Below are 25,047 nucleotides of genomic sequence, written 5' to 3'. Positions count from 1 at the left end.
CAGTGTTCCCTGAATATGGAGGCTGTGGCTCAGGAGATAGAGTGGGTCATCCTTTAATCACAAGGTTGACAGTTTGGTCTACGACTCCTCCTCTCTGCATTTTGGAATGTCCTTGAGCAAGAGCACTCAAGAACACTGGACCCCAAGTTGCTCCTGATGAGCAGGCCAGCGCCTTGCATGGCAGTTCCACCACCAATGGTGTGTGAATTATAGGGTAACACGGATGTGGATTTCATTGCCCCATCCCACTCCCACAAAACAATTTCTGTCCCTTCCCAATCCCCAAAAAATGACTCCCGTCACATCCTGTTCTCATGTTGTTTTCAAATGATGAAGAAAACAATGTTTATTCATGGTAGAGCTGCTTATTTATATACAAGCATAGTCAGTCAACTTTACAGTAAAGCATTATGCTGAACTAGCATCTAATGCAGATAGCATACCTACTACAACTGTGCAGTGGCGGAAGTACCAGTACATTTACTCAAGTATTGTATTTGAGTGCAATTTTGAGGTACTTGCACTTTACTTGAGAATTTCCATTTTCTGCTACTTTATACTGTGAGGGAAATACTGTACAATGTCTCAACAATTGTTGGATGGATTACCGTGAAAGGCTACACATTCATGATCCCCAGAAGATGAAGTGTAATAACTTTGATCCACTGACTTATAATCTAGTGCTATCGTCTGGCCAAAGTTAAATTTTATGAAAATTACCTGCAAAACTCAAGACCTTCCCATCAGCCTCAGCTGTGTTTGTGTTCAGTGCTAATTAGTAAATACCTATGTTATTATTATACCTGCTCAACATCAACATGCTAGCATTGTCATTATTAGGTTGTTAGCATGCTGCTGTTAGCATTTAGCTTTACTTCTGTTTGTTTCTGTCTTTCTTTTCTTCCTAATCTGCACTCTGTGCGTAGCACAAGATGTGTGTCAGTGACTATGTGTTGTGTGTCTGTGAGTGTGATGAATGGTTGTTTGAGTATGTGTTACATATATGTCAGTTTAATTAAGTAAATACTCCGTCTGGCAAACTGAGCCACCTGAACATTACACCACCAAGCATCTGTTTCACATACACACACACACACACACACACACACACACACACACACACACACACACACACACACACACAGCCTGTGACAGAGTAAGCAGGAGCGAGAAGGGCCAGCAGCAAACTATCAGAAACCACATGTTGAATAATTTAACACAGAGGACCTGTATGGTGTCTGTCTTTTTGTGTTTATATCTCTGCCTCTGTCTTTCTTTTACTTCACTTCTTCCTCTCATCATTCATACATCTCTTACAGTATATGTACTGATGTGCAGATGGATTAATTTATATGAGCTTGATAACTGATAAGCTTTAGAGACAATACTGAAGTCAAAGGGCTTTTCCAATGATGATTTTGCCTGGTACTTCACTGAAAGTCAAATAACAGAACCACAAACAAAGATCAAATATATCTTCTATAGGATGAATGGAAGTTAGTGAAACAACCTGATGCTGTGTGAGGCAAGAAGATATAGCTCAGTTTGGGATACTCATGCTCTACAGTATATAATACAGACAGCAAAACAAGCATAAAGTAGCACCATAAAGTTAATGCTTTGTTATAACATGTTTAATTTTGATCTGACACATGACATTTACCTACTCCAACTCTAATCTAAAAATAGATTAGAGTATATATAATGAGTAAAAGAATAAAATAAAATAAAAAAAGTCAGGGTAAATGATTGAAAGGATAGGAGAATTCCTGGAAAAATAGAAAGTGCACTTTACAGAGTGTCTCCATCAGGCAGCTGCATGCTCTCTGGGGTTGATTGTGACCACGCTAGACAATCTTTGCAATTCCAGCAGACGTGCTGCAGCACATTTCAGAAGAATCCCAGAAACTAGAAGACATGCTTCATACATTTTTGACAGATCTAGTTTTCCTTCTAACAGGTACTGTATGTGGTATATAGATACAATATCATTATGAGGATTAATTTATTTTCAATAACTAAAACAAAGTCACAAATATTTGATCCATGTCGTTCATAACTGGACTTTTAACAATATTCGCTGTGTTTGTAGGCTATGGCAGTTGTAGGCCATTTCTTACTTTGTAGGAAATAACAACAATGAACACAATTAATAAACAAGAAAAGAAAAAAAAATCACTAAATAGCTTAATTACTTATGGTACAAGCACAAATATCAAGGACAAATGTCCAAGTCTACAAAATGGAGCAGGTAATCCCTCCACATTTGAAATGCTCCTGGTGTACTATGACACCATGCGGCAGATGGAACAAAGTTAGGTTGTAGGTGTCACTTCTGGCTCCCTTACAATTAATATTGCCATGAGGATAAAGAAATAAGTTTTTATTCATCTTATATCGTGCCTAACTTTAATGAATCATAATATGTTAGGTATGGAATTAATTTGCAGATGCTCCAGTTCAAAATGAGACAACACTTTTTGCTGGATGTCAGTATTTGAGTCACAAATACCCCCCACAGGCTGGTTAAGAGGAATGAGGAGTCAGCAGTCATTATGAAATAAAACAGTCAATAAAACAGGTTTTTCAGCAATTGTAAATAAACACAACCAAGAGAGGTCCTTGAGCGTATGTGTTCACAAAATATAGGGCTCATTGGCCCAGTACTTTGCAAGATTGTCTGCGGACCAACGGATAAATGTATACACACACACGCATGCACACACACGAACAAATGCATAATGCCCTCCAGGCTTACGCCTGGCGAAGATAATGACTGTTTCACTGCTGACTGGCTGACCTGAATGTGCCTCAAACAAACATGTATATTTGAGTGTCTTCCATGACAGCATTCTCCCATCACAACCATCAGTCTCACTTCGACAGAGTTGTTTTAATTCACAGGCCTTTAGAGGCTTTCTACACAAGTCATTTAAAGATCAATGAAGCCCCCAGGTCAACTAACTAGACACTGCAGCAAATGGAAATGGCCTTGATAATTCATGGCCCAGTAGAGTAGTTCATTTCCACATCCCAGGCTTCAGGCTTGCAGGTTTTGGGGCAGCCATCATGCATGATATGTTATATGCTGTTCGTGCATAATTGCAAGTTGCAGCAAAAGATGCTAATTCCCATCATTTCTCCCTCAAAAAATCTTCTGAAAACTAAAGGGAATGTCTTCAGTGATGGCTTTAAATGAAAAATGGATTATGAAACTCTCTCTTCTGTAACTCTGTCTTGTATTTATTGAGAATAGCAAAAGTTACCTCTGACACAACCAGCTCTTGTAGTTATTAATGCAGTTTCATGTAGTTGTTCAATAAACTGCCTGACCTATATTGTTACTCTTAGACCTCTAATTTCATGCAGCTAAACATATGAACATAAAGGTTTTTCAAAGAGGTCTTCAGTTTATCCTTTAACACAGGAGGGCTTTCCACCATGACTATAATCTCTCACACACACCATGCTTTGGACAAACGTGACTGAGACAAGCCACAGTGTTGCTGTGATGTTAGCATGACGGCAGTGATGTAATGTCCATGCAGCCTGTGGTGGATGGGTGTGTGCTCTCATCATCTCTTTCTTCAGGTAAATAATTCAGGCCAGACATGAGCCAGGTATTCACTTACACCTGCTAATGTCACTCCATGTGGAACAAACCACACAAAGAACTGATAGAAAAACTGTTTTAGGGTTAAAACGCCAACCACAAATGACAACGTCCAGCTGGGAAAATTCATAATTTTATTTTGTATACCTATGATCACTTTATAATATAAGCATTCAAAAAAATATAAATTAAAAACAAGGAGACAGAGTCTTTAGAGAGTAAACGCCTCCACAAATTATTTGTAAATATATCTTCCTCTAAAGTAGTTTTTAGTTGTATTTATTTATTTATTTTAAAAAAAACAAACTTTTATTTCCTCTGTTTTTCTCTCCCAAATAAACTGGAAAGGTGAAATGCATCACTTCCTGTATATGGAGATTTTCTTTCCTGAAAAGAGCCTGTGTTCATTCATTCATTATCTGTAACCGCTTACCCTGCTACACAGTTGCAGCAGGCTGGAGTCTAACCCAACTGATATTGGGCAATATCTGTCTCTATAGCTACTGAATGCTCCACTATGACCACTCACTCAGCTAGCCTCTAACTGTGTATATGTGTTGTTTGCTCCTGAGCTGATAGTGTATACAGTGTACACTGCCCTCTGCTGGTGTTTATGCAACTTAGTCACCAGTTGGGAAACAGTATTCTGCAGGTAAACGTTTTGCAACAATGTGTTTCCAAATACTCCTATTAAAATGTAACAGCCTTTGAATGAACACTGAGACCATTACAGGATGCTGTAACTCTGCTGAAACTCAGATTAATGCAATTAGTTTAGAGTTATTGAAATATTGGCTGCAGCTAGACACTGAAGGCACTGCCAGCTCACCTCATTTGCATTTAGATAGATCATTCAGATAAGTCAAAGGTCACAGGGTGAGATATAGTGACAAGCTAATTGTGCTGGTATTTGTCGGTAAATAAAGCCGTCCATAAAAACACAGATAGACTCGGCTCTGCTTTCTGCTTCAGTGGACAATTAACATTAACATTTTGTCTGTATTCTGCCTCCACAAAGACAGCAAAAGAACAAAGCAAGAAGACACAGCAAATATGCAGAGGAAATATGACTATTGAAGAAATAGTCAGTGGTGAAATAAGTATTCAGACCCTTTACTCCAGTAAAAATAGTAATACTGTAACATAGTAACACTTGCAATTCCAGCATTCAAATCTTACTCAAGTTAATGTGCATAGGTATTATCAGCAAAATATTCTTGGTCTTAAAAGTAAAAGTGGTATTTATTTATAGCACTTACTATTATTATTTATCAAAATCATGTGGTGGCAATACAAATATATTTTGTTATGATTTTAAAGGATTGAGTTAATTACTCTAAGCGAATTTTAATTATAAGCTTTCAAAATTAGTAACAGAAGTTCTTGGTATAAATGTGTCAGTTTTGTCTGATATAATGCAGGACTCAAATAATTTCACTGAAAATCAATTTAATCATTTCTTGTGTGATTCTGCATACATTTACTATATCATAATTAATATTATTTTTGGTGATCAATCTTATAAATATCATGATACGGATTTTAGCCGTATCATCCTGCAGATGATGAAATAATAATTAATTCTTCATACACTGCTGTGTAGTTTCAACAAGTCCTGTTTTAGAGGCAAATATGTTTTGTATGTAAAATGTGAATCTTTGAGTTAACTAGCATATAGGGGTCAAATAAATATTATTGGAGTAGAAGTATTAAGTAGCAGACAAAAACATATCCTCAAGTAAAGTTCAAGTACAAAGTTTTAGCATTGTGTTATTCCAGCTCAGTTTTAAGTCTTGCTGCTAACTGCAGCTTTGTGGTATCTTTTTACACTCCATGTGTACTAGGTTTACTCCAAGTTATACAAGCTCCCTCCAGGGTCTGTAAGTGTACACTGCAGACCACAGCTCACCACTGCAGACTGCACAGTATCTGTCTGCAGGTGAGAGGTCCTCTTCAGGTAAGTGTCTGCCCTCTGCTGGAGCTTATTACATGTTTTATCTCCACTAAGAAAACAGTGTTCTGCAGTCACTCAATTGGGCAAGGAAAATACCTCCAAATTGTACTTAAGAACAGTGTCCCTGGGTCCTATATGGGCTACACACACACACACACCACCCCTGTCCTGTTATCATTGTGGTTGTCCAGTAAATGAGAGAGACAGAACTGCTGAATGAATGAATGAATGAATGAATGAATTAAGGAATGATTACCAGTCACAGACAGTGGAATTTCATGCGGCAGTGAGCACAGACAGAAAACAGCCACTAAACAGAACAGATAAACAACAAACAAACAGGCTTTGTAGAAGTATAAAAATGTTTTCTAAACTAATTGAAATTACAGTCAGTATCATAACTTGGCACACACAACAACTGCAGGAAACATAAAAAAAAAAAGGTCTGCGGTATCATGAGGCTGAGCAAGAATGCACTGATATTTAATTTTTATTCATTTAATTATTTTTTTCAATGGAACCTTATGGATGGATGTAAGCTGAAGTTTGTGTTGAGTAATGTGAAATGGACAGATTTATTTTAAAAAGCTATTGTGTGCTGAATAATTAAATTCTGCATTATATTATATTAACAAAAAATGAATAATTAGGCCTAACTCATGAATTTAATTATCTTTATAATGGAGTTTATTAATGCATAATTTAAACTCCATTAGTTAATTTATAATAATGTATTTGGATTTAACACCATAAAAGTGTATAATTATTCTGATGGAACTCTCTACAAAGTGAGCATGTATATGTAACTGTATCTTTGGTACAGTAACAATGCTGTCAGTTCCACTTTCTAAAGTGGAAACAAACCACTTGTTGTTTGGTGCAGTTTTAGCTGTATTGATTTCAACTCAACAAAGAAAGCAAACTAAAGCTTCAAAGTCTGATTTTAACTCCCAAATGTTCCAGCTGCAAACCAATCATGAAACCTAAGCCCTGTTCTCCTCAGGGATACAATCTTTCACCAGAACTTTCCAGGCTACTTTGTTTTCCTTCTCCGGCAAATCAAACCAGACTAACAACCTCTGAAATGTATTACTTTACTCAAACATAACAAGTAAAAAAAAAGAAATCATGACAGCTATGAATGCATACACCTATATACCTGCCAGTGCACAAGCCAGGAGTAAAGACTTACAAAGCATTCCAGATGCAACAGAAAGTCAGGCAAGAATCCTTTGGATGGAAGTTCATACTACTGAAGTGAAGCCATACTGTAGTACTACAGTGGGGACAGACTCCACTACCTTGCCTAAGTCAAGTGCCAAAAGAATTCCCAAATACTAACATGCTTGTATTTTTGTGTGTGAGAATAGTTGAGCAGCTAAAAGAAACCCAGGTGAACACAGAAAGCACCATAACTCAATTGTGACCACATCTGTAAGACCACAAAAATACATGTAAGGGCCCTGACACACCAAGACAATGGTCTGCAGTTGGTCAATGTCTGGCCATTGGTGATCGTGTGTAACAAAGTTTTTGCAGTGGGTCCTACAACGTTGGCACTAGTTGGCCTTTGTTGGCTTTTCTTCGGACAACTCAACGTGTTGAAGCAGCACCAGAGTGAAATCACTGTGATTAACAGGTGATGGTAGTGAGGAAAAGCAAACTAATGGCTATAGTCAGGAGGGCGTGAAATCAATTTTTTGCCATTAAACTCTTCAGCAGAAACTGTTCTCAGCTGTTTGTGTTATTGTTCGCTAGCGCAGGGTAAATATTATTTGTTCATTCAGCATTGGGTTGTGTTGTTAATATGCTAACTGGTTAACTGGCTAACTAGCGTCTTGAATCCATTCTGTCAGTCTTTCACTTTCACATTTTAAATGACCAATAGAGACCAGCAGACAGGCTGCTGGTATGGACAGTTTTTCCTTTCAGGCAGGTGCAGGAGGTACGTGCCAGTTGGCTGTTTCTTTGCGATGTGTTCAAGTGCAACTTCTTGCCTGAGACATAGATGTTACAAGGCAAAGTAACAGTCAGCCTTTGTCACCACTAGTTCTTTGACATCGGAGCGGTGTGTCTAAAAGGCCTAAAAGAAGTATCCCACTGCTGAAATTGATGAATTAGAAAAAAAAAACTTTGGAGACTTTTCCCTTATGGTTGACATATGGAAATATTATTTGTGACCTCCAATATGTGCAGGTCTTGACACAACATCACATAGATGCAGCGAGGGATTACACTGCAAATACTAGCCCTGTAGACACTAAAACATCAATTTTGTACATGTTGATTAATTAGGTGGTTGTGTTATCAATCTTTAATCTCAGCACAGACTTCCGCCCCTCACCAACCATAAATTACCTCACAAAGTTTAAGCTCATTTCATTAGAAGTCCAGAAACTGTAAGTATGTCTTGATCCCAAACAAATCAAAAACACAGTCTAAAACAGCATCTGCCATGAGGAAATGTAGTGAATTTTCTGTACATTCACAATCTCCATTAGTACAGGGTCAACTCAAAGCCTAAACCTACCTGACTGCCCTGATACTTTGTATTTTAAATTTAAATAGGCTACATTTGTTGACAAAACTGTAAAAGGCATCAGTGTTCAGAGGCATCCTGTCATTTGACTGCAGCCCGAGTTTACCTGGATGAGGGTGTTGTATCTGTAGCTGAGACGGCGTACATCTGGATCCCAGCCCTCCAGTGACCAGTCAGATCCCCTTCTGTTCATTTTCATTGTCATGGTTACCACGTCTAGTTAAGATCTGTGCACCATTCTGAGTGTAAATGGGACAGTAAAAGACTAAAACATGAAGGCGTCTTTCCTGTTGCGATGTGAGGATTGGTTGATATTATTTTGTAAATCAGTGACAACAGATCTCCTGAGCATTGTTGTTATTTATGTTTCAACAAAAAGATCCACAAAGACATCCCAAAATATATGAGACCAATGCAAAATATCCTTGGCTTGGTGGTAAAAAAGGCACAAAATCAAAACAGAGCAACATCTTCAGAAAACTGGTCATGTGGTAAAACAAACAAAAACAACAACAAAAAAATTCACTTTTTCCAAATGAAATTTCCCATGAGCCACACGTTTAGTCATCAGGTAAAATATTTCCTTCCAACGAGCAACAAAAACGAAAATGTTTTGCTGCTGATAAAATATCATCCACAAACTTCTTCTTTTCACGTATAAAAACAGATAAAAGTCAGCACAGTTTGATTACACCTGCAAAGTTTGGATGGAGGTCAGAGTGTATGTGATAAACATCCACAGAGAGGAGGGAGGGCTGATCTGCTTGTGTGTGTGTGTGTGTGTGTTCACTTGTTTTATTGGCTCGTCCCATTTGGGCCTCCACAGTGGGGGGACTCTGTCAGATCTGATTAGTTGATCAGAAAGGCTGACAAGTTCAGCAACGCATTTACTGAGTATCAAAAACACCGACATTAAGGGCAACGCATGCTTGCACACACACACACACACATACACACACACACACACTCAGAAGAATGCAACCAGTATCTTGTGTGTGTGTGTGTGTGTGTGTGTGTGTGTGCGCGTGTGTGTGTTTGACTACAAAGAGGATTCAGTGGAAAAAATGCAGCGTAATGAGCAGCTGATCCTTAATGAGTGCTGTAGCTTCACAGCTACAAGCTGCAGACATGCACGCACACAGACACACACACCAACCACCATGCACACACACAGCCATCAGTCGTGTGTGTGTGTGTGTGTGTGTGTGTGTGTGTGTGTGTGTGTGTGTGTGTGTGTGTGTGTGTGTTTACCTGCTGCAGAATGACCATGGTTGTGGTTACTGTCCTTATGACTGGACATCAGCAGTCACCGGTAGACCCTGAGACAGACAAAGAGAACAATAAGAGAATCCGTTTATCAAGATAATAATTATTTACTGTCTAGTCCTACAGTGGGTGAGGTTTATTATATCTTACTTTAAACTGCATACAGTTAGTAAGGAGGGATGTAAAGTGTAATTAGTATAGCATGGGAGTAAAACTAAAAATAAGAACATAAAAACAGCAAAAAAGAAACAAAAAATTAAAACATGAGCAACAACAGATCTTAAAAACACACACAGTTACAAACACTTGTGGTATTCCGCATTTTTTTGTGTCAAGGACCCCTGAATTCATACATATTAGGTTACGGACCTCCATTTGTTAAAATTTCATTGCAGGAACCTCCATTTCAAGACTTAAGGTTCAGAGATTTTTCTTGTTAGATATGATTAAGACCAGAATTGTATAGCTGTCAACTACAGTTTAGAAGAACATTGTGGAGGAAGTGAAACCTCATTGAGGATAATTCTTCTTCTCTCACACATATTGTGCTACTTCTATAGTGAATTAAATAATGAAAATAAACTTTTCTCCATTTTTTTGGGGATCCCCTGGAACTTCCTGGACCCCTGTTTGAGAACCCCTGAATATAATATCAACTATATTATATATATATATATATATATATATATATATAACAACATACGCAACAAAATGCAACAACAAAAGACAAGAAAAGGAGGGATGACCACTCCTCAGTTTACAGAGTAGCCCCAGTGGTAAATAATGGGAGCAAAACACACACACACACACACACACACACACAGAAACAAAGTCAGATGATGTTTTACTTATATGACAGAAGGAGCAGCAGATACATAAAAATTGTGCTGTTAAAATTCTGAGGGTAAGTAAAATAACAGAGCCAAGCCTGCTAGGATCCATATAAAACACTGCATGTAGTACACACACACACACTATAAATATTTCAGCATCTAATTACCCCAGCAGAGGTCTCGCACAAAGGTTTTGTGTGTGTTTGTGTGTGTGTGTGTGTGTGTGTGTGTGTGTGTGTGTGTGTGTGTGTGCTATTTATTTTATATGGATCCTACATTAGCAAAAGGTGTTGACTACAGTGAAATTAAAACATTCTGCAGAAAGTGAGGGAAGAAGGGAAGGAATCACACAGAGAGACAAATGTTTGAAAGCAGAAATACAAAGGAAGTTAAAAGCAGGATTACAAAGCTCCTGAGAGAAATACAATTGCAGCTTTGAGCCTTCATTAAAACAACATGAGAGTGAACTTTTTTTTCTGGGCAAGGATGGTAAAAGTCTGTCACATGCAGTGTTCCAGGGAAATGTACTGATAGTTACATGGTTGTATATTAGGTTGTTAACCCCAGAGTTAAGTTCTATAGTGTCCAGCATGTCAGATTTTTCTCATCAACGCTGTTTAACCCTTCTGAGACAGACTCACATCTTAGCTGGAGAAGCTCAGCCTCAGCAATACAGTACGCAAATAACACTTTGAAATTTAATTTGAGCGGCCAGTGTATTCAGACTGGGACGCATCTGTAATAATCCAATAGGAATCACATTTAAAACCAACTCTAAATGTGGTTTGGATCAGATTTTTTTTCTGTCCAGACTTCATCAATCTAGATGCAATCAGGATATGCCAAAAAAATGTATTTGGGCTGGCAGTCAGAAAAAGCAGCTACCTGCTGCAGCTGTAAACGATACTAAGAGCGGCGAGAGTGAACCAACTAAGCTAAACAATGAGCTGAGGCTATAAAGCTCTGTAAAGCCGAATGGAGCTGCAGATTCAGCTAATAATTCTCTGAAGGTTTATCACTACAACAGACCACTTTCATGTTGTTTTTACATTTTCATTTCATATATTGCTATAAAAATATATTGATTATAGCTGCAGCAACTGTGGGGACAACAGCACTGGAAAGCAGTAATAGTGCTGCACTCACAAAAGTAACAGAAATAGTTGTGTAGGCTAAAGAATGGGTGAAAAAATCTTGAGAGAGAAGTTAAAATCCCGGCTGCTTACTCCTTTCCACACACAAGGCCAATTGCTGCTTGAAGGTGGTGTGAAAGTTCTGTTGGAGCAGCTGTGTCACACTACAAGTTGCAATCAGTGAACCCAACCCTATACTGATGGGCCTGAGGGAGACACCACCAGCCCCCCACTGAGAAAGGCAGAGTGGCAGAGTACAACCCTCTAATGGGACAGGCAGACAGCTGTGGACTATTATTGAACCCAGAGACAATTGATTATAGGTAACTTTCTGGGGCAACCAAAATAGGAAGTAAAGGGCTTCTATGTGCAAAGTAGGTTTGGACACATACAATTTGTTTGGCTTTTTTTCTTTCTTTTTTTTTAATTTGATGGAATATGTATGAATAAAATAAAGATGATGTGGATGATGTTGTAAGAATAAAAGCTTTTATTAGAGAGGAAGAAGAGAAACTAGAGATTGACAGCAGCAGTCACCTCAAGTTGAAAAAACACATGACAAACTGGGTTTAAAAGTGTGTCAATTTTACACATCAAAGTCTAGTGTTGGGCAGTACTATGACAAGTATGAAGTGTGAGGTCTGATAAATTGCCTCAAGTGAGATAATTTAAGGTCCAGTGTGTAGTGCTTAGGGGGATAGAGGCTTCAGGCTACATTAGCTGATAATAGCATACATTTCCAACCCAACTGCTGGCAGCTGAGTTGAATTGTGGGCAATGATGACACCAGGTTTTGAATAGGAAGAAGAATATTTAGATTAAACAGACATCTCTTGTTTTTCTACACCAATTTTTATCTTTTTGTTTGAACTGTCAGGAGACGCGCAATGTTAAATCATTTGAGTACTCCTTTTAAGAACAAGTGTTGTTCCTTTGTTTGAATCATTTTCTATTTGGTGCAACTCTACTTCTGCATTGCAACATTATAGAGAAAAATTCATTAAAGATGTTGTCTTGAGATTGTCTCGATTCCCCCAACAAGCCAAACATGTTAATCCAGCTTTAATAAAATGATGTTGCTTTAGTAAACTGATGTTGTTCCCAGACAGAATTTGCTCACATTAGCAGATTGTGTTGAAATATCAGTGTTGACATGACCCTGGCTACACCCAGTTCAGAAAATGATATCATAATGTATATTCATGATAAGAGTATAAAAGCCCTGTAAGTACTCAGGGAGGGACCCACCCAATCTACTGTGCAGTCAGATCAGATGCAGAGGTTGGAAATAAAATTTGACTTTGCTTAGTAATTGAACTTTTAAAGGTGTTTAAGTACAAGATTGATACATAGTGTGTTGACTGAAAAAAAAGACATTAAGGTACAGTAAAACAACTGTATGTAGAAGATGTGTTAAAAATGTATGTATTATGAAAGTGAAGTTAAGCAAATTATCTAATATCAAACTGGGTTTCCCTAACCCTAAACGAACCTTATCCATAGCTCTGTCAGGTTTTTTTTTTTTTTTTTTTTTTTAAAGTATCTATTTATTTTCTTTTAATTTGAAAAAGCATTGTTGTCCTGCTGATATTGGTGTAATTTGGTTTGCTAATTTGGAGGACTTGTTTTGTTACTTTATCACTAGAATCAGTAGAAAAATAGTCTGGCTCACAGGATCTAGACTTTCAGAATAAAGCCTGTCATATGCTGCTTCCTTCAGACAGCAATACGCTTCCTGCATGCTACCCTTTTGAAAATTCCATTGCTTTATGCACCTAGCTTCCCATAGTCAGACCTATCTCCATACTTAGGAGTGTGTGAAACAACAACAATAACCCCAGAGCTAGCAACCTAAACACTAAAAGATTTTTACTGTTTAATGGGGCGTTTTCTTTTGCAGGAATTTTGCCATTTTTACGGTAATGCTCACCTTGCCACGTGCAAGTGTTCAACCAAAAAAAAGTCCCTCCTGACACTTGCAAGAGCACCATCACTGCATCCCAGGCCCAGCAATGCCCAAGACGATTGTGACTGGTTTAAAGAAATACAAGCTACCTACATTTTTTCCCCATAGTACAAAATTAGCACATGGTCAAACGGAAAACGCAGGCGAGTAGTGACCATCGCCTGTCAAGGCAATATTCATACTGAATGTAGGGAAAATTGGATGTGAGACACACGGAAATCAGTTTACAGGTGGGCTGTCTGTTAACGTTAATAATGGTTGCATTTGTTAGCTAGTTTGCGACTAAATACCGCAAAATATGATGTTATTGTACATTTTCCATTTTCTCACATTACATGCCTGTATCCTGAATCACTGCCAGCCAGGCAGCATCTCTCATGTGGGGCAGTTTGTATTTCTCACAGCCAATATCTTACAATATCGTCTGGTAAGACACGGCAACAATCAATATCTCCTCCTTTTTGGCTCACTCAGAAAACTACAGCCAATGACAGTCAAGTTGGGTCAGCCTCACATACTTCTTGGCTCTTGGTTGATGCTGCCACTTCAATGGTCAAAATTCACAAAAGCTGAACTCCATGTGATGTAAGGATGCAAATTTGCTTTGTCACGGGAAGCGTTTATTTGTTGTTGTTTTTTATTCTCCCCTTCGCTTGCATTTTATGGAAGTGAACAGGAGGGGAATATTGCCCTTATGAATTCAGCCACACCTGCCTCCAGCGCTGACACAATGCAAGGTAGGTCTCGCTGTATATTAGAAAAATAAATCATGATTGTCTTCTGCTACCCACCATCTATTAAAACTGGCACAGGTACACTGTAGATCTCCTCTTGGTAAGAGTAAAGAAAAATCAATAAACTACAACTACTTCTGATCTTATCAATGGTTTCAGTACTTCAACCAAAAAACAAAGTTCCCTTCACACACACACATATATGTATACATACATATATATATATATATATATAAATATATATATATATATATATATATATATACATATATGTATACATAGTACTTTTTTATTAGTCACAAACTGCTTGCGGTTGATTCATGAATTATTAGCATTACAGAATATGATACCCATTGACAAAGCAAGTCACAATCTTAAAGCTACAGACTGATGACACAGCTCAACAAACAAACCTGGTTTTAATTGGAAAACAGGTGCTTACATTATCTGGAAAGACATCTGTCACAATGATGGAAATTTCCACCAGTAATACTACTGTAAGTGCTGTGACTGCTGTTTGATAAAATGTTGAATCATTAACATTACACACCTATAGGTGTGTTGTGTCTGTTTTTTTCTGTATCATTCACATATCTCTGTACATTTCCAGAGAATTTTCAACTGCTAATATTTCAAGAAATAAGAAAGATATGTCAACTGGACCACAGTGTATGAACACACCATGGCCCTTTAAAACACACACACACACACACACACACACACACACACACACACACACACACACACACACACACNACACACACACACACACACGCACACACACAGTAAGGAGATTATGTATAAAGCCAATGTGCTTCTAGACGCCTACTGACTGACTGTTTGTCCTTACCCTTTCGTGTGATCTGAACTCTACTTGTCCTCTCGTTCTTCTGTCCTTCTTTTGTTCCAGTTTTGGTCTCACCACAGATGTCCTCCCTGGTGGATGGAGGGATGAAGAACAGGAGTAGAGAATGACAAGTTGGGTCCTTCTTCAGGACAAGAAGTGTAGAGAAACTTGTCAATCCCACTGCAGAGCTAAAAGAAAAAGAGTGACATCTTCATTTGTATCCTAGCCTCCTACCTCAGACCTTTTCCTCTTTATATATGTATATATGTATGTATATCTCCTGTGGCTTCTTTCTCCCTTTTTCTCTCTCTTCTCTTAACAGTGTGACTCTCTCTCTCTCTCTCTGCAGATCTTTGTTTTACTCCTTACTTTCAGTTATTTTCTCCTTCTCCCCTCACTCTTTCATGTGACGCTGTGCAGAGGTATAAGGAGTGAATGACTCCCTCCTCCTCGTACCACCCTCCCTCCCTCTTTCTTGTTGGTATTAACAGTGACACGGCAAGCTGCTCATTCACTGCCACTGATCCCTGCTACAGAGAGAGACAGAGAGAGAGAGAGAGAGAGAGAGAGAGTCAGTGGGGGGCGATGAAGTACGACACAGAGGAGGTTGTAATTAGACACAAAAGCACACACATGCACACGCACACATACAAGCAATTTCTTGGGTTGATTGCAAAACTTGAGCACCTTCTCTATCTCCTCTTTCATTCTCAAAGCATCATATAAGCAGTTGCCTCAGCCTATCTATCCCACTGCACTCCTTAAATTTAGAAATGCTCTGGGCTGAAAGAGGCTCTGCAGGTGAAAGATGAACAGACAGACAGTTGAACCATAATTGAATCCTTGATGACATCATGCATTGTTTCCTCAAAACACACTAAGTATAATAATGTTAATGTGCGTTATGAAGTTACAGTACTAAATGAGTTGAAGAACAAGGAGACAGCAACATCTAGTGGTGATAGTGAAGAACTGTCTCACACTGGAAGACAAAGCCAAAGATGACAAACATAACTGCTGTTACTCTGCTATCTCCCATAGCTCCTTTTTATGCCTCTGTGCCGGTGAGGGCTGTGGTCTGAGGCATCATGTTTTAAGTTTTTCATCCATCAGTTTATACATCTGTACATCTGAACACCAAAGGGTTCTTCGCTTTAAGGGAATTTTGTCTAAGTCGGCACAAACGTCTACTTGGACTCAACAATGAACTGATTAGATTTTGATGGTCAAAGGGCAAGGTCACTGTGACCTTGTGTTTTGAATTCATCCACTAATTATGACAAAATTCCACACATACGTCTGATAGGATGTAATGATAAAGTGATGACATTTTATATCCAAAAGTTCAAAGGTCAGCTTTACCGTGGCAACATAATGTTCTGCAAAGCTGTAACTCGGGAACAGAAGAGGAGACATTTGGTTGGATATTGAATTTGTGACAGTAATGTGGGTGTCCACCTTGAAACTGTGGTGATTGTATAGATTCTCTGTGTTGCTGGGTTGAAGATGTGTGTGAAGCATCTGCATTTTACAATATGTAGCTCCTTTCCAGCAACATTTGAAGCATTGTCAACTGTTATGTCTACATATGAGTCTGAACAGACATGGATGTTTGTGAAGACATACAACCACAAGGCGGTAACTCCAGATCTTCCTCTCTTAATGCCTTCTTGTATTATTCTCCTTTTGCCTCTCCTGTCCTTCACATCTCCTCCCTCTTTTCTACACTCCCACTATCATCAGATTTCTTGCAATCGATGGATATAAGCCTGTTCTCCTCTTGCTCTGACAGTTAAAGTGTGTTGGTCTATGTTGCGTATTTTTTTGGATCCCCGTCCTAACAGGATGGATATTGATGTTGACTGATGTCATGAGAAACAGAAAACCTATTGTGTTTAGTTAGGGTGAGATGAAAAGAAATAAAATACTCAAACACAATATCTGTCTTTGTCTCTTATTCCAAAGGATTTTTTATTGCTTGCAAACAAGAGCCTCAATGTACACCTGGGGACAATGCACACACGACTCAAGAGAAAATTTGTTACATGCAAAATATAATTCTTTGTTACAAACAGGTGCACGCCTAGGGTTTATTAGTTCTGTTTTTTATTAGACGAGGAGGGTGTAGACTCTCCCCGAAGGGTGAAATATTTTTCCTTGAGCCTCCCTGAGTGACTGGGGAAAATGGGAAAATGCATGACCCTCCCTCCACCATTAACAGCCCTTTTTGTAGCCAATATATTTTGACCAAATAGGTGTTGGAGCCAATATTTGAAAATTCAACTATAATTTCCGTTTATACAGTTTCTGGCCATGATAAATGGTGTGATGTGAGCGATTTTTAAAGAGAACATGCCTTTGACACCCACCGACGGGTTTTGGGGTTCAGATAGCCTAGTAGCCTATTTAAATCAGCAGCTGGGTGCTGTTCGATTTCACTGTCTTTTGTCTGTGCTGCTCTCTGCTCTGATTCTCACAGACACAGATCTATGTTATAAGATTTTTAGTTTTCTAATTGCACTAAATAAAGGTTACAGAAAAGTGTGCACACACTCAGGCCAGGTGCAGGATAGCACATGCTGTCGAGGTAAAAGCCGAGAATATCAGGAAATTGAATTATAGCTCCCAAACATTTAATGTAACTCAACATTCATGTTATGAGAATTGTTGTGTTAACATGCTAATGTGTTTATACCTGCCAGAAAAATACTGACATAATGATTCTCAACTCCCTCTCCATGCTTTGTGCTTCTACGTGTCCACATCTGAATGTAGCCTATGTCTGCACATATGAAAGCCACAGCAGGAGGTGGAGGAGGAGGAAAATTGCGGAGTTTAGCCACTTCCGCACCATGTGAGCTAAGGGGACTGAAGCTTATTTGCTCCCAGTTGGACCCACATCCTCCGGGATACAGCAGCAGCCCGGCTTGGCCGAGCTTTACATCCGCCAGAGGAAGCGAGATCAAACGATAGACAGAGACCAGAGTCCAGGGAAGAGGCATCAGCAGCTGGGTACACACAGCGGAGTCTGTCAGTGACACAGACAATCCGAGAGCTCAGACCAGCCGCGAACATGACTGCAGACGTGGCGGTGTCTCTGTCGATGCTTGTGGGGATCGTCGCGATGAGCGATGCGACCCGCAGGTTGTTGAGCAGGGCCCTTGCGGATACTGGGCTTGCTGTGTACGCCATGGAGCTCGTGTCCACCTTCCAGCTGTGCTGCTGCACGCACGAGCTAAAGCTACTGTCTGAGGTGGGCGGGATCGAGCCTCAGCTCGCGCTCACCTTGACGTACCTGGCGGCCGTTGTCCACGGGTTCACCTTCAACGGGGCCACTGGGAACCCCTCCGGTGCGCTCGAGCACGCCTACCATGCGAGGTTTTCAGGCGGATGCGCCCTGCTGCGGATTGCCTGCCAGTTCGCCGCGGCTGCCGCAGCGCGATTTGCAGTGCCGGTGATTTGGGGTATTGGGTTGTCGGGACTGCATGTGCGGCATAAGCTGCTCGGTTACCGGTGCATCAGCCCCATTCACGCTCCACTGCTCAAGGCCGCTGCCGTGGAGCTCGCGTGCTCTTTTGCAGTTCAGACTGCTATAACGCACACGCGATCGGTGGAGGCGAAATACCGCGTGCACGCGGTGGCTGCGGTTATTGCAACAGTAGTGTATGCAGGTATGACCGTGCCTTTACTCTATTCTGTTGTTTATTTTAACGTAACGTAATTAATTGATTTTATGTGTACTAATAGGTTAGATACATCCCAACTCCAGTGTTACTGATATGATAATGTACAAAGTCAGCCAATGAGAGTCTGAGATTCCGTGTCTTGCTCATTGGCACATGCAGGTCTCTGATTTCATGCGGTACAGTTTCCTCAGTTTCTAACTTGTAAAAAACACAGAACAAATGAAATATTTGAGATTTGTTAGGCATCTCTTCAGTGTGTAATCATGTGTTTTCTCTTTGTGGTGAAGGTGTAGATCTGTGATACTTACCTTGCTTTGCCACTTTTGCAAAATGACAGGAAGCAGGGGCCAACTAATAAAGTGCAGCCCTGCCAGTGAAGGTGTATGCAGTTGTGTTTGTAGGATTTGAAGACATTTGGAGCTTAGTATGGGAACCTCCCCAGCACTATTTCTTTTTTATTAACTCTGGTTCCTTAATTACATTCAAAGTACAAAATAATTTCCAGTGTGAATCAGTTTATTTTTATTGTGACTCAGAAAATGGTTTGCAGGCCACCCAGCACCCTAGGCCCGGACCGTGAGTATCACTGGTGTAGATACTATGACTGCAGTGGCTTTATGCAGATGAAATCTTAGAGGCCTGCTGATGCCCAAATGTGTGAAATGTATGAAGCTGGGCCTGTACATTACAATACACAAACTAATACATTTATGTGAACTAAAAACAGCCATTCAATATGTTACACCCAGTAAGTGATGCTGAAGGGCCTGATGTGTGCATCATTTACCTTGTGTAACAGTGTTTATACATAAACCTCAAAGATGTCCTCTTCTCAGAGCTCAACATCTGATGACTATCTAATTACATCTGTGACGAAATTTCCTGAAGTGCACAACCACAAAGTTTCTTGAAGCTTATCAACAATCTGACCAATCATAGCCCCTTTAGCTGTTGTCAAAGAACTGTCAGTAGTCTTTTTTGGCCAGGATAATAAAATAAATGAGGAACACTGAATGGGTCAACACTGAGAATTTGGAAGTGAGCTCAGCACTTAGCAACAATGTGATTAAAACTGGTTTCTTTCTTGCCCATCTTTTCTTTACCACATATAATACATATAAATCTTAATGCCACTGTACAACTTCAACTTGTTTATTTAAAACTTGTAAATGAGAGAACAGTGGCTGCAATTTTTGGCTTTTAAAAGTTCATTAATATATGTGTGTGTTTGTGTGTGTGCAGGTGGCAGTTTGACAGGAGCAGTGTTTAACCCTGCATTGGCCTTCTCCACACAGTTCCCCTGCAGTGGAAACTCCTTCCTGGAGTACTGCCTGGTCTACTGGCTCGGCCCGCTGTTGGGTAAGACCCATTGATGCACACTGATATCAGGGTATCTGCAAGCCTGAAAAAGTCTTAAACACAGAGATTTCTCAAAAACAAATTAATTAATTTAAAAAGGTCTTATTTTTTCTAGTCCGTTGTAGGGAGTAACATTAGTAAATTTAGAGTCCCTATGCAGTATGGAAAAGTACAGAATTTTATTTTTGAGATTTCTGGCTCTGGATAAGTATGGAAAAAAAAGAAAAGAGAGTAAGAAAAATATTTGTGTTTCAAGACTATTACACATCTTTTGTTTTTTACAATATAAAATTCTGAATTTGATTAATTGAGTTTTCGGTCCTGCCCCTCAGATAGTCCGCCACTGTTCCAGACGGAAATACTGTACTTATTAAACTAATTTTATTAAGCAGTTTGCTTCACATACAGATTGTCAGTGGTGGAAAAAGTACTGACATCTTATACTTCAATAAAAGTAGCAATTCTACCATGCACTAATACTCTCTCAGAATGTTATAGTATTACTGTATTATAACTAATATATATATTAATGTCTTTATCATTATAATGTTGCAGCTGGTAAAGGTGTTCATTTTAATTACTTCATATACTAAATATAATACATCAGTTTGTTGATTGATATTTTGAATTAATATTCTGAATCTGCAAACTAACTAAGGTTATAAAATAAATGTAGTGGAGTAGAAAGTACAATATTTGCCTCTGTGATGTAGTGGAGTTAAAGAAGTATAAAGTAGAATAAAATGGAAATACACATGTACCTCGAAATTGTACCTGAGTAAATTTACTTTCATGTATATCTTCACTGACTCACATTCAAATGTATGACACAGTGAAATATTAGAGGTGTAAAATGTCTATTTTCAAGCTGCAAGGCTCTTTGCAAATTGCCCTTATCTACCAAATTAAAAGTTTCTTTTCTTTAAGTAAATTAAATCTTTCCAAACATAAAAATATACTTTTTCCTCTTCTTCATCTCCTCTTTTATACTTTGGCTCTTCCAGGTATGATGAGCTCAGTGCTGTTGTTTGATAAACTCGTCCCTCTGCTGTCAAGGAAATCACCGTCTCTCCATCTCCCCCTGGAGACTAAGAAGAGGACATGAGCATTGCCGGGCAGCGTTTATAACCCAGAGTACATGTGAAGATGTTGTTACTGACAGACTGTTAACCTGCTGCTGATTTCAGTCATCACACGTTAGGAAAAAGTACAGCACTTATATGCACTTTTCTAAAGACTTCAAGACCTCAAGAGCACATCTTAGAAGCTAAACAGAAAACTTAACTCATTTAGTGTTTTTGTAGGCTAAATCTCATAAACAAGGCATGCAGAAATTGATCGGCCAAGTTTTACTTTACAAGGTGGTTGATCAAACACTAAAACCAATTGCTATGCAGTATACACTCATCTGATTTAAACATTTTAGACATTTCAACATTTTTGGGGGGATCTCTAACCAGAACCAGTATCACCCCCACAACTGTTCACACAACACATGGGAAACATCAATTTCTGTTACTAAAATATTAGTCAGTTTCAGTAGCTAACAAAAGAGTATGCCTTGTTTTTGCATGATCTTAAGGCAGATTACAGCATGTCAATGTCAAGTCCTGCAAACAAGTCTTGTAATTGCAATAATATACATTGATCCAAGGTTTTTTGTTAAATGTTATACTTAAGCTAATTAACTAATTATAAACTGAAACATTTCTAGGCCTGATGGAAATTTGAGAATTGGATGATCTTAGCGCAGTGAGCCTTGCCTTTATTTGTATTACACTTATCTGAGAAAAGTTAGTGTTATTGTACATATATATGTAATTCATGTTTATATACATTCCAGAGCCAAGCACAGTGTAGTAATGAACTGTACACAGGTCTGTGCCTTTGAATTCTCTGTAAAAAGTGGAAAGGCATTTTGAACTGTGAATTCAGTATTTTGTTGGACCCCATTTTGATATAAGATTCATTATCTGATTGATGGTTTATTTTAATTTCTAAATGGTGCTCAGTAGAGCTTAAACACTTTCTTGATTAGATAATTGACAGAAAAATGAGATTCAGCATCTGAATCTTCCTCTTCCTGCAACGAGCCAAACAGTGTCGGAGAAACACTGATTTGTGACGTGAAGATGCTTTATTCAGTGTATTTACTGGTTTTAATCACCTGGACCGTTTGTTTTGGGGAGGAAGAGACCTCTGAGGATAATTCGGATCACGGTAAAAAAACTCCTGAACAGTGATCACAGAAGGAATCCTAACTGGGATATCGTGTTTGGCACATGGGAGAAGTTTCTGCTGAGTGCAATCTGGAATCCTCAACCACTAGATGCCAATAAATCCTACACACTGCTCCTTTAACAGATCACAAGGGAAAAAAAAAAAAAAACTCATACAAAAACTATGCATTTATTGACAACTTCATACAAAGACATTTCTTCTCCTTGGCAGGAAAATCAGATATTAAATTGGTCATTAGGTACAAACAGAAACTCAGTATTTATTTATTTATTTTTAGTCAACAACAGCATCTGGGTATTTGTGGCTGCATCTCAATAGTCTACAGTAGCTGACTTTGCTGTGTACAACACACTTTATTCATACGACTTGGACAAATTAGTAGAGATGATGGTAAGCAGAAAAACAACAAAACAATACAACAGTGAGCTTCAATGCAGCACATAAGAGAAAATGTAGAAAGTTACAAAAGCCTAGTGAGATGACTTACATGGGAACATTTTTTTGTTTGACAAGAGAGTATAAGTCAGAGCTGAGAGCCTTAAAGAAGTGCGGTTGTCCTCTTCTCCAATCCCATGACGCAACACTGGTGCTTTGATTGGCTGCTGAGATTACTCCCATCTACAGAAAGAGTCAGATAACACACGTATTAACCAGACTGCTCAAAATCTGTCACATTCAACTTTATTTAAGAAAATATTTTTGAGGTTTTATCATTGTGAGTTTATTATTTTGCCGTTTGTGAAATCTTTTATTTCATGTTAAGTCTCACTGTTGTTGTTACCAGTGATCGACGTCTGCGTCCTCAAACTGACCAGCCTCCGTCGCTGCTGTATCCACCTCCATACCATCTGTCAACAACAAACATTCAATTTTAACAACACCTCATAAACAAGATCTTGTGAAATTAGCTTGTTTTTCATTTTCACTGCAGACTTGTCTAACAGAACACAACAAAGCCCCAATCATCACCATTCCTAAAAGTATTTTCTTTATAGACATTACAAATACACATCAGATGTAGTATATTTACACAAATCTGCCTTTGTGAATTACTGGATAATGTAAGGGAGAAGTTAACTTTATATTTAACAAAAAGAGAAAGCCCTAGTTCAACTTTAATCAAAGGAACTTGAACTAGTTTTAGAACCAAATGATCTTAGTCTCAGGGAGAGACTTTACTCTCTTTGTCATCAGACTGCTGTGTGAATCAAACCTTCAAATTCAGCGTTGGTTTCTTCAGTTCGGACCCCAGCCATGTGGTACTGCTGAGCGACTGACTGGGCTAACATCCCCTCCAGCCTCTCCAGCGTAGCCTGGCCCTCCTGCGTGAGTGCCGACAGACCCTCATCACAGGTGTAAAACGTCGGGATGTCAGCATGGCCGTGCTCTAAATGTTGGAGGAGAGACGGTGGTTATAACAGCAGAAATGTGTTTGGTATTGAATATACAGTAAAACTTTACATAAACTCTATTTAACATTAATAATCAGTATTTTAACATAAAACTAGAGGTTTAAGAATATGAAAAAGCATTCAGTGCCAACTTTCTGTACTTTGGGAGTTTGATTCTCAAGGGACACAATTTGTCTTATAAAGGTTCAACAGAAGTACTTTAGTTGTGTAATTGTGCAGTGATGATTGCTGGACATCTTACCTGCCTCTGCAACCAAAGAGTCCAGGTAACAAATAGGGAGAGACAAACAGAGACAGGAGGAGGAAGCGGAGTCAACATTTTGTACTCAGTCTACAGCATGTTATATTATTCTGTGTGCTGAAAAACTGCTTACACAAGATGTAAAAACGGATAAAGACAAAAGAAGGAGAGAGATGGCCAAAACCAGCTCTCTTTCATCACTGGCCCTACATTTATTTTGAACTTCTGTCTTTACCAAGCTGCTAAGCTGCATTTTTTTTTTACATCACATCATCAGACATCAGAACTTCATAATCAACAAGAAGTTGTCATGTTAATATCTTATGACACTGTTGACAAGTCGCTCATAGACTGATGACAACAGAATGTGTGTGTGTGTGTTTGTATGAACACTGTACATGTGTGTATTTATGCGTTTTTTCCCTCACCAGCCTCCTCTACGTCGTACTCTTCTCCTTCAAAGTCATTGTCAGAGTCGTCGTCTTCTGGGTCGGGGTGCAGCGCCTGGCATTCACACATTGCTGAGAACATGGACTCCACTGCATATCACACACACACACACACACACACACACACACACACACACACACAATTTAATTAAATTTAATTTAATTTCAATGATTAGGCTGATAATATCCTATGATTTTCTAACTGTCAAAGAACCCACGAAAAGACCAAACCAACAATGTGTTACTGACCACTGACGCAATGCTTGCCCGTGCACGCACCACACGGCTAAATGCTATTTTTAATGCAGCTATTTTTTTTTTCTACATGCAGCTCCGCGTCCCTCCAACAGGTAAAACCTATATAGAACTGTAAAAATGAGAACAATCTGTTTAAAATGGTTTAAAAGAATACCTCAAAGAATACCAGAGGCAATGTGATGCAGCAGAGCAACACTGTGAGTGTTTTTAAATTCCACATTAAAATAAATCTATCTAATCAATGCTTCCTGTTGTTGTTATTGTTGTGTGCAACTAACTAGCTCCAACCAGACCAGGGGGGTATTCCAGAAAGCGGGTTATGTGAAAACTCAGAGTAAGTTAACCCTGAGATGAGGGAAACTGAAACTCTGAGTCAATCACCATGGTAACAGACTCTGTGAACATAACCTGCTCGCTGGCAGGTTTTCTTCAATAAACCCTGAGTTTTTCTCTGTCTCCTCCCTCTTACACGCTGTTTCATTTCCTCATTCATTCAGTCCGTGTCAAAGCTTGTAT

The 25,047-nt window shown here is 39.0% G+C and overlaps 3 protein-coding genes across 3 annotated transcripts in view; 1 reads left to right on the top strand and 2 right to left on the bottom strand.

Annotated features, from left to right (window-relative positions):
- The window catches only part of myo7aa (myosin VIIAa), a 204,974-nt gene extending 196,168 nt beyond the window's left edge, over positions 1 to 8,806 (bottom strand). The window contains exon 1 of the mRNA XM_050073350.1: positions 8,213 to 8,806. Within this exon, the coding sequence (XP_049929307.1) occupies positions 8,213 to 8,311 (99 nt within the window). The 5' untranslated portion in view covers positions 8,312 to 8,806. The remainder of the gene's footprint in view (positions 1 to 8,212) is intronic.
- An 8,174-nt stretch (positions 8,807 to 16,980) lies between these two features.
- On the top strand, positions 16,981 to 22,263 carry aqp11 (aquaporin 11). Its single transcript, XM_050069932.1, has 3 exons — positions 16,981 to 18,556; positions 19,814 to 19,930; positions 20,935 to 22,263. Exons 1-3 carry the CDS (start codon positions 17,959 to 17,961, stop codon positions 21,033 to 21,035), a joined length of 816 nt encoding a protein of 271 aa, XP_049925889.1. The 5' UTR covers positions 16,981 to 17,958; the 3' UTR covers positions 21,036 to 22,263.
- A 59-nt stretch (positions 22,264 to 22,322) lies between these two features.
- Positions 22,323 to 25,047, bottom strand: part of clns1a (chloride channel, nucleotide-sensitive, 1A) — a 6,041-nt gene continuing 3,316 nt past the window's right edge. The window contains exons 4-7 of the mRNA XM_050069943.1: positions 24,239 to 24,363; positions 23,385 to 23,556; positions 22,953 to 23,019; positions 22,323 to 22,789 (exon numbers count right to left, since the gene is read on the bottom strand). Coding sequence (XP_049925900.1) covers position 22,789; positions 22,953 to 23,019; positions 23,385 to 23,556; positions 24,239 to 24,363 — 365 coding nt within the window. The 3' untranslated portion in view covers positions 22,323 to 22,788. The remainder of the gene's footprint in view (positions 22,790 to 22,952; positions 23,020 to 23,384; positions 23,557 to 24,238; positions 24,364 to 25,047) is intronic.

The sequence above is a fragment of the Epinephelus moara genome, chromosome 2 (genome assembly GCF_006386435.1).
Source record: "Epinephelus moara isolate mb chromosome 2, YSFRI_EMoa_1.0, whole genome shotgun sequence".
Lineage (NCBI taxonomy): Eukaryota > Metazoa > Chordata > Actinopteri > Perciformes > Serranidae > Epinephelus > Epinephelus moara.
The sequence above is the reverse complement of the archived record's forward strand: the minus strand, read 5'-3'. Positions and strand labels throughout refer to the sequence as shown.

Coding starts and splice junctions, on each gene's coding strand:
- aqp11 (XM_050069932.1), top strand. CDS start 17,959: ATGACTGCAGACGTGGCGGTGTCTCTGTCGATGCTTGTGGGGATCGTC. Junction 18,557..19,813: donor TGCAACAGTAGTGTATGCAG/GTATGACCGTGC, acceptor GTGTGTGTGCAG/GTGGCAGTTTGACAGGAGCA. Junction 19,931..20,934: donor CTGGCTCGGCCCGCTGTTGG/GTAAGACCCATT, acceptor TGGCTCTTCCAG/GTATGATGAGCTCAGTGCTG.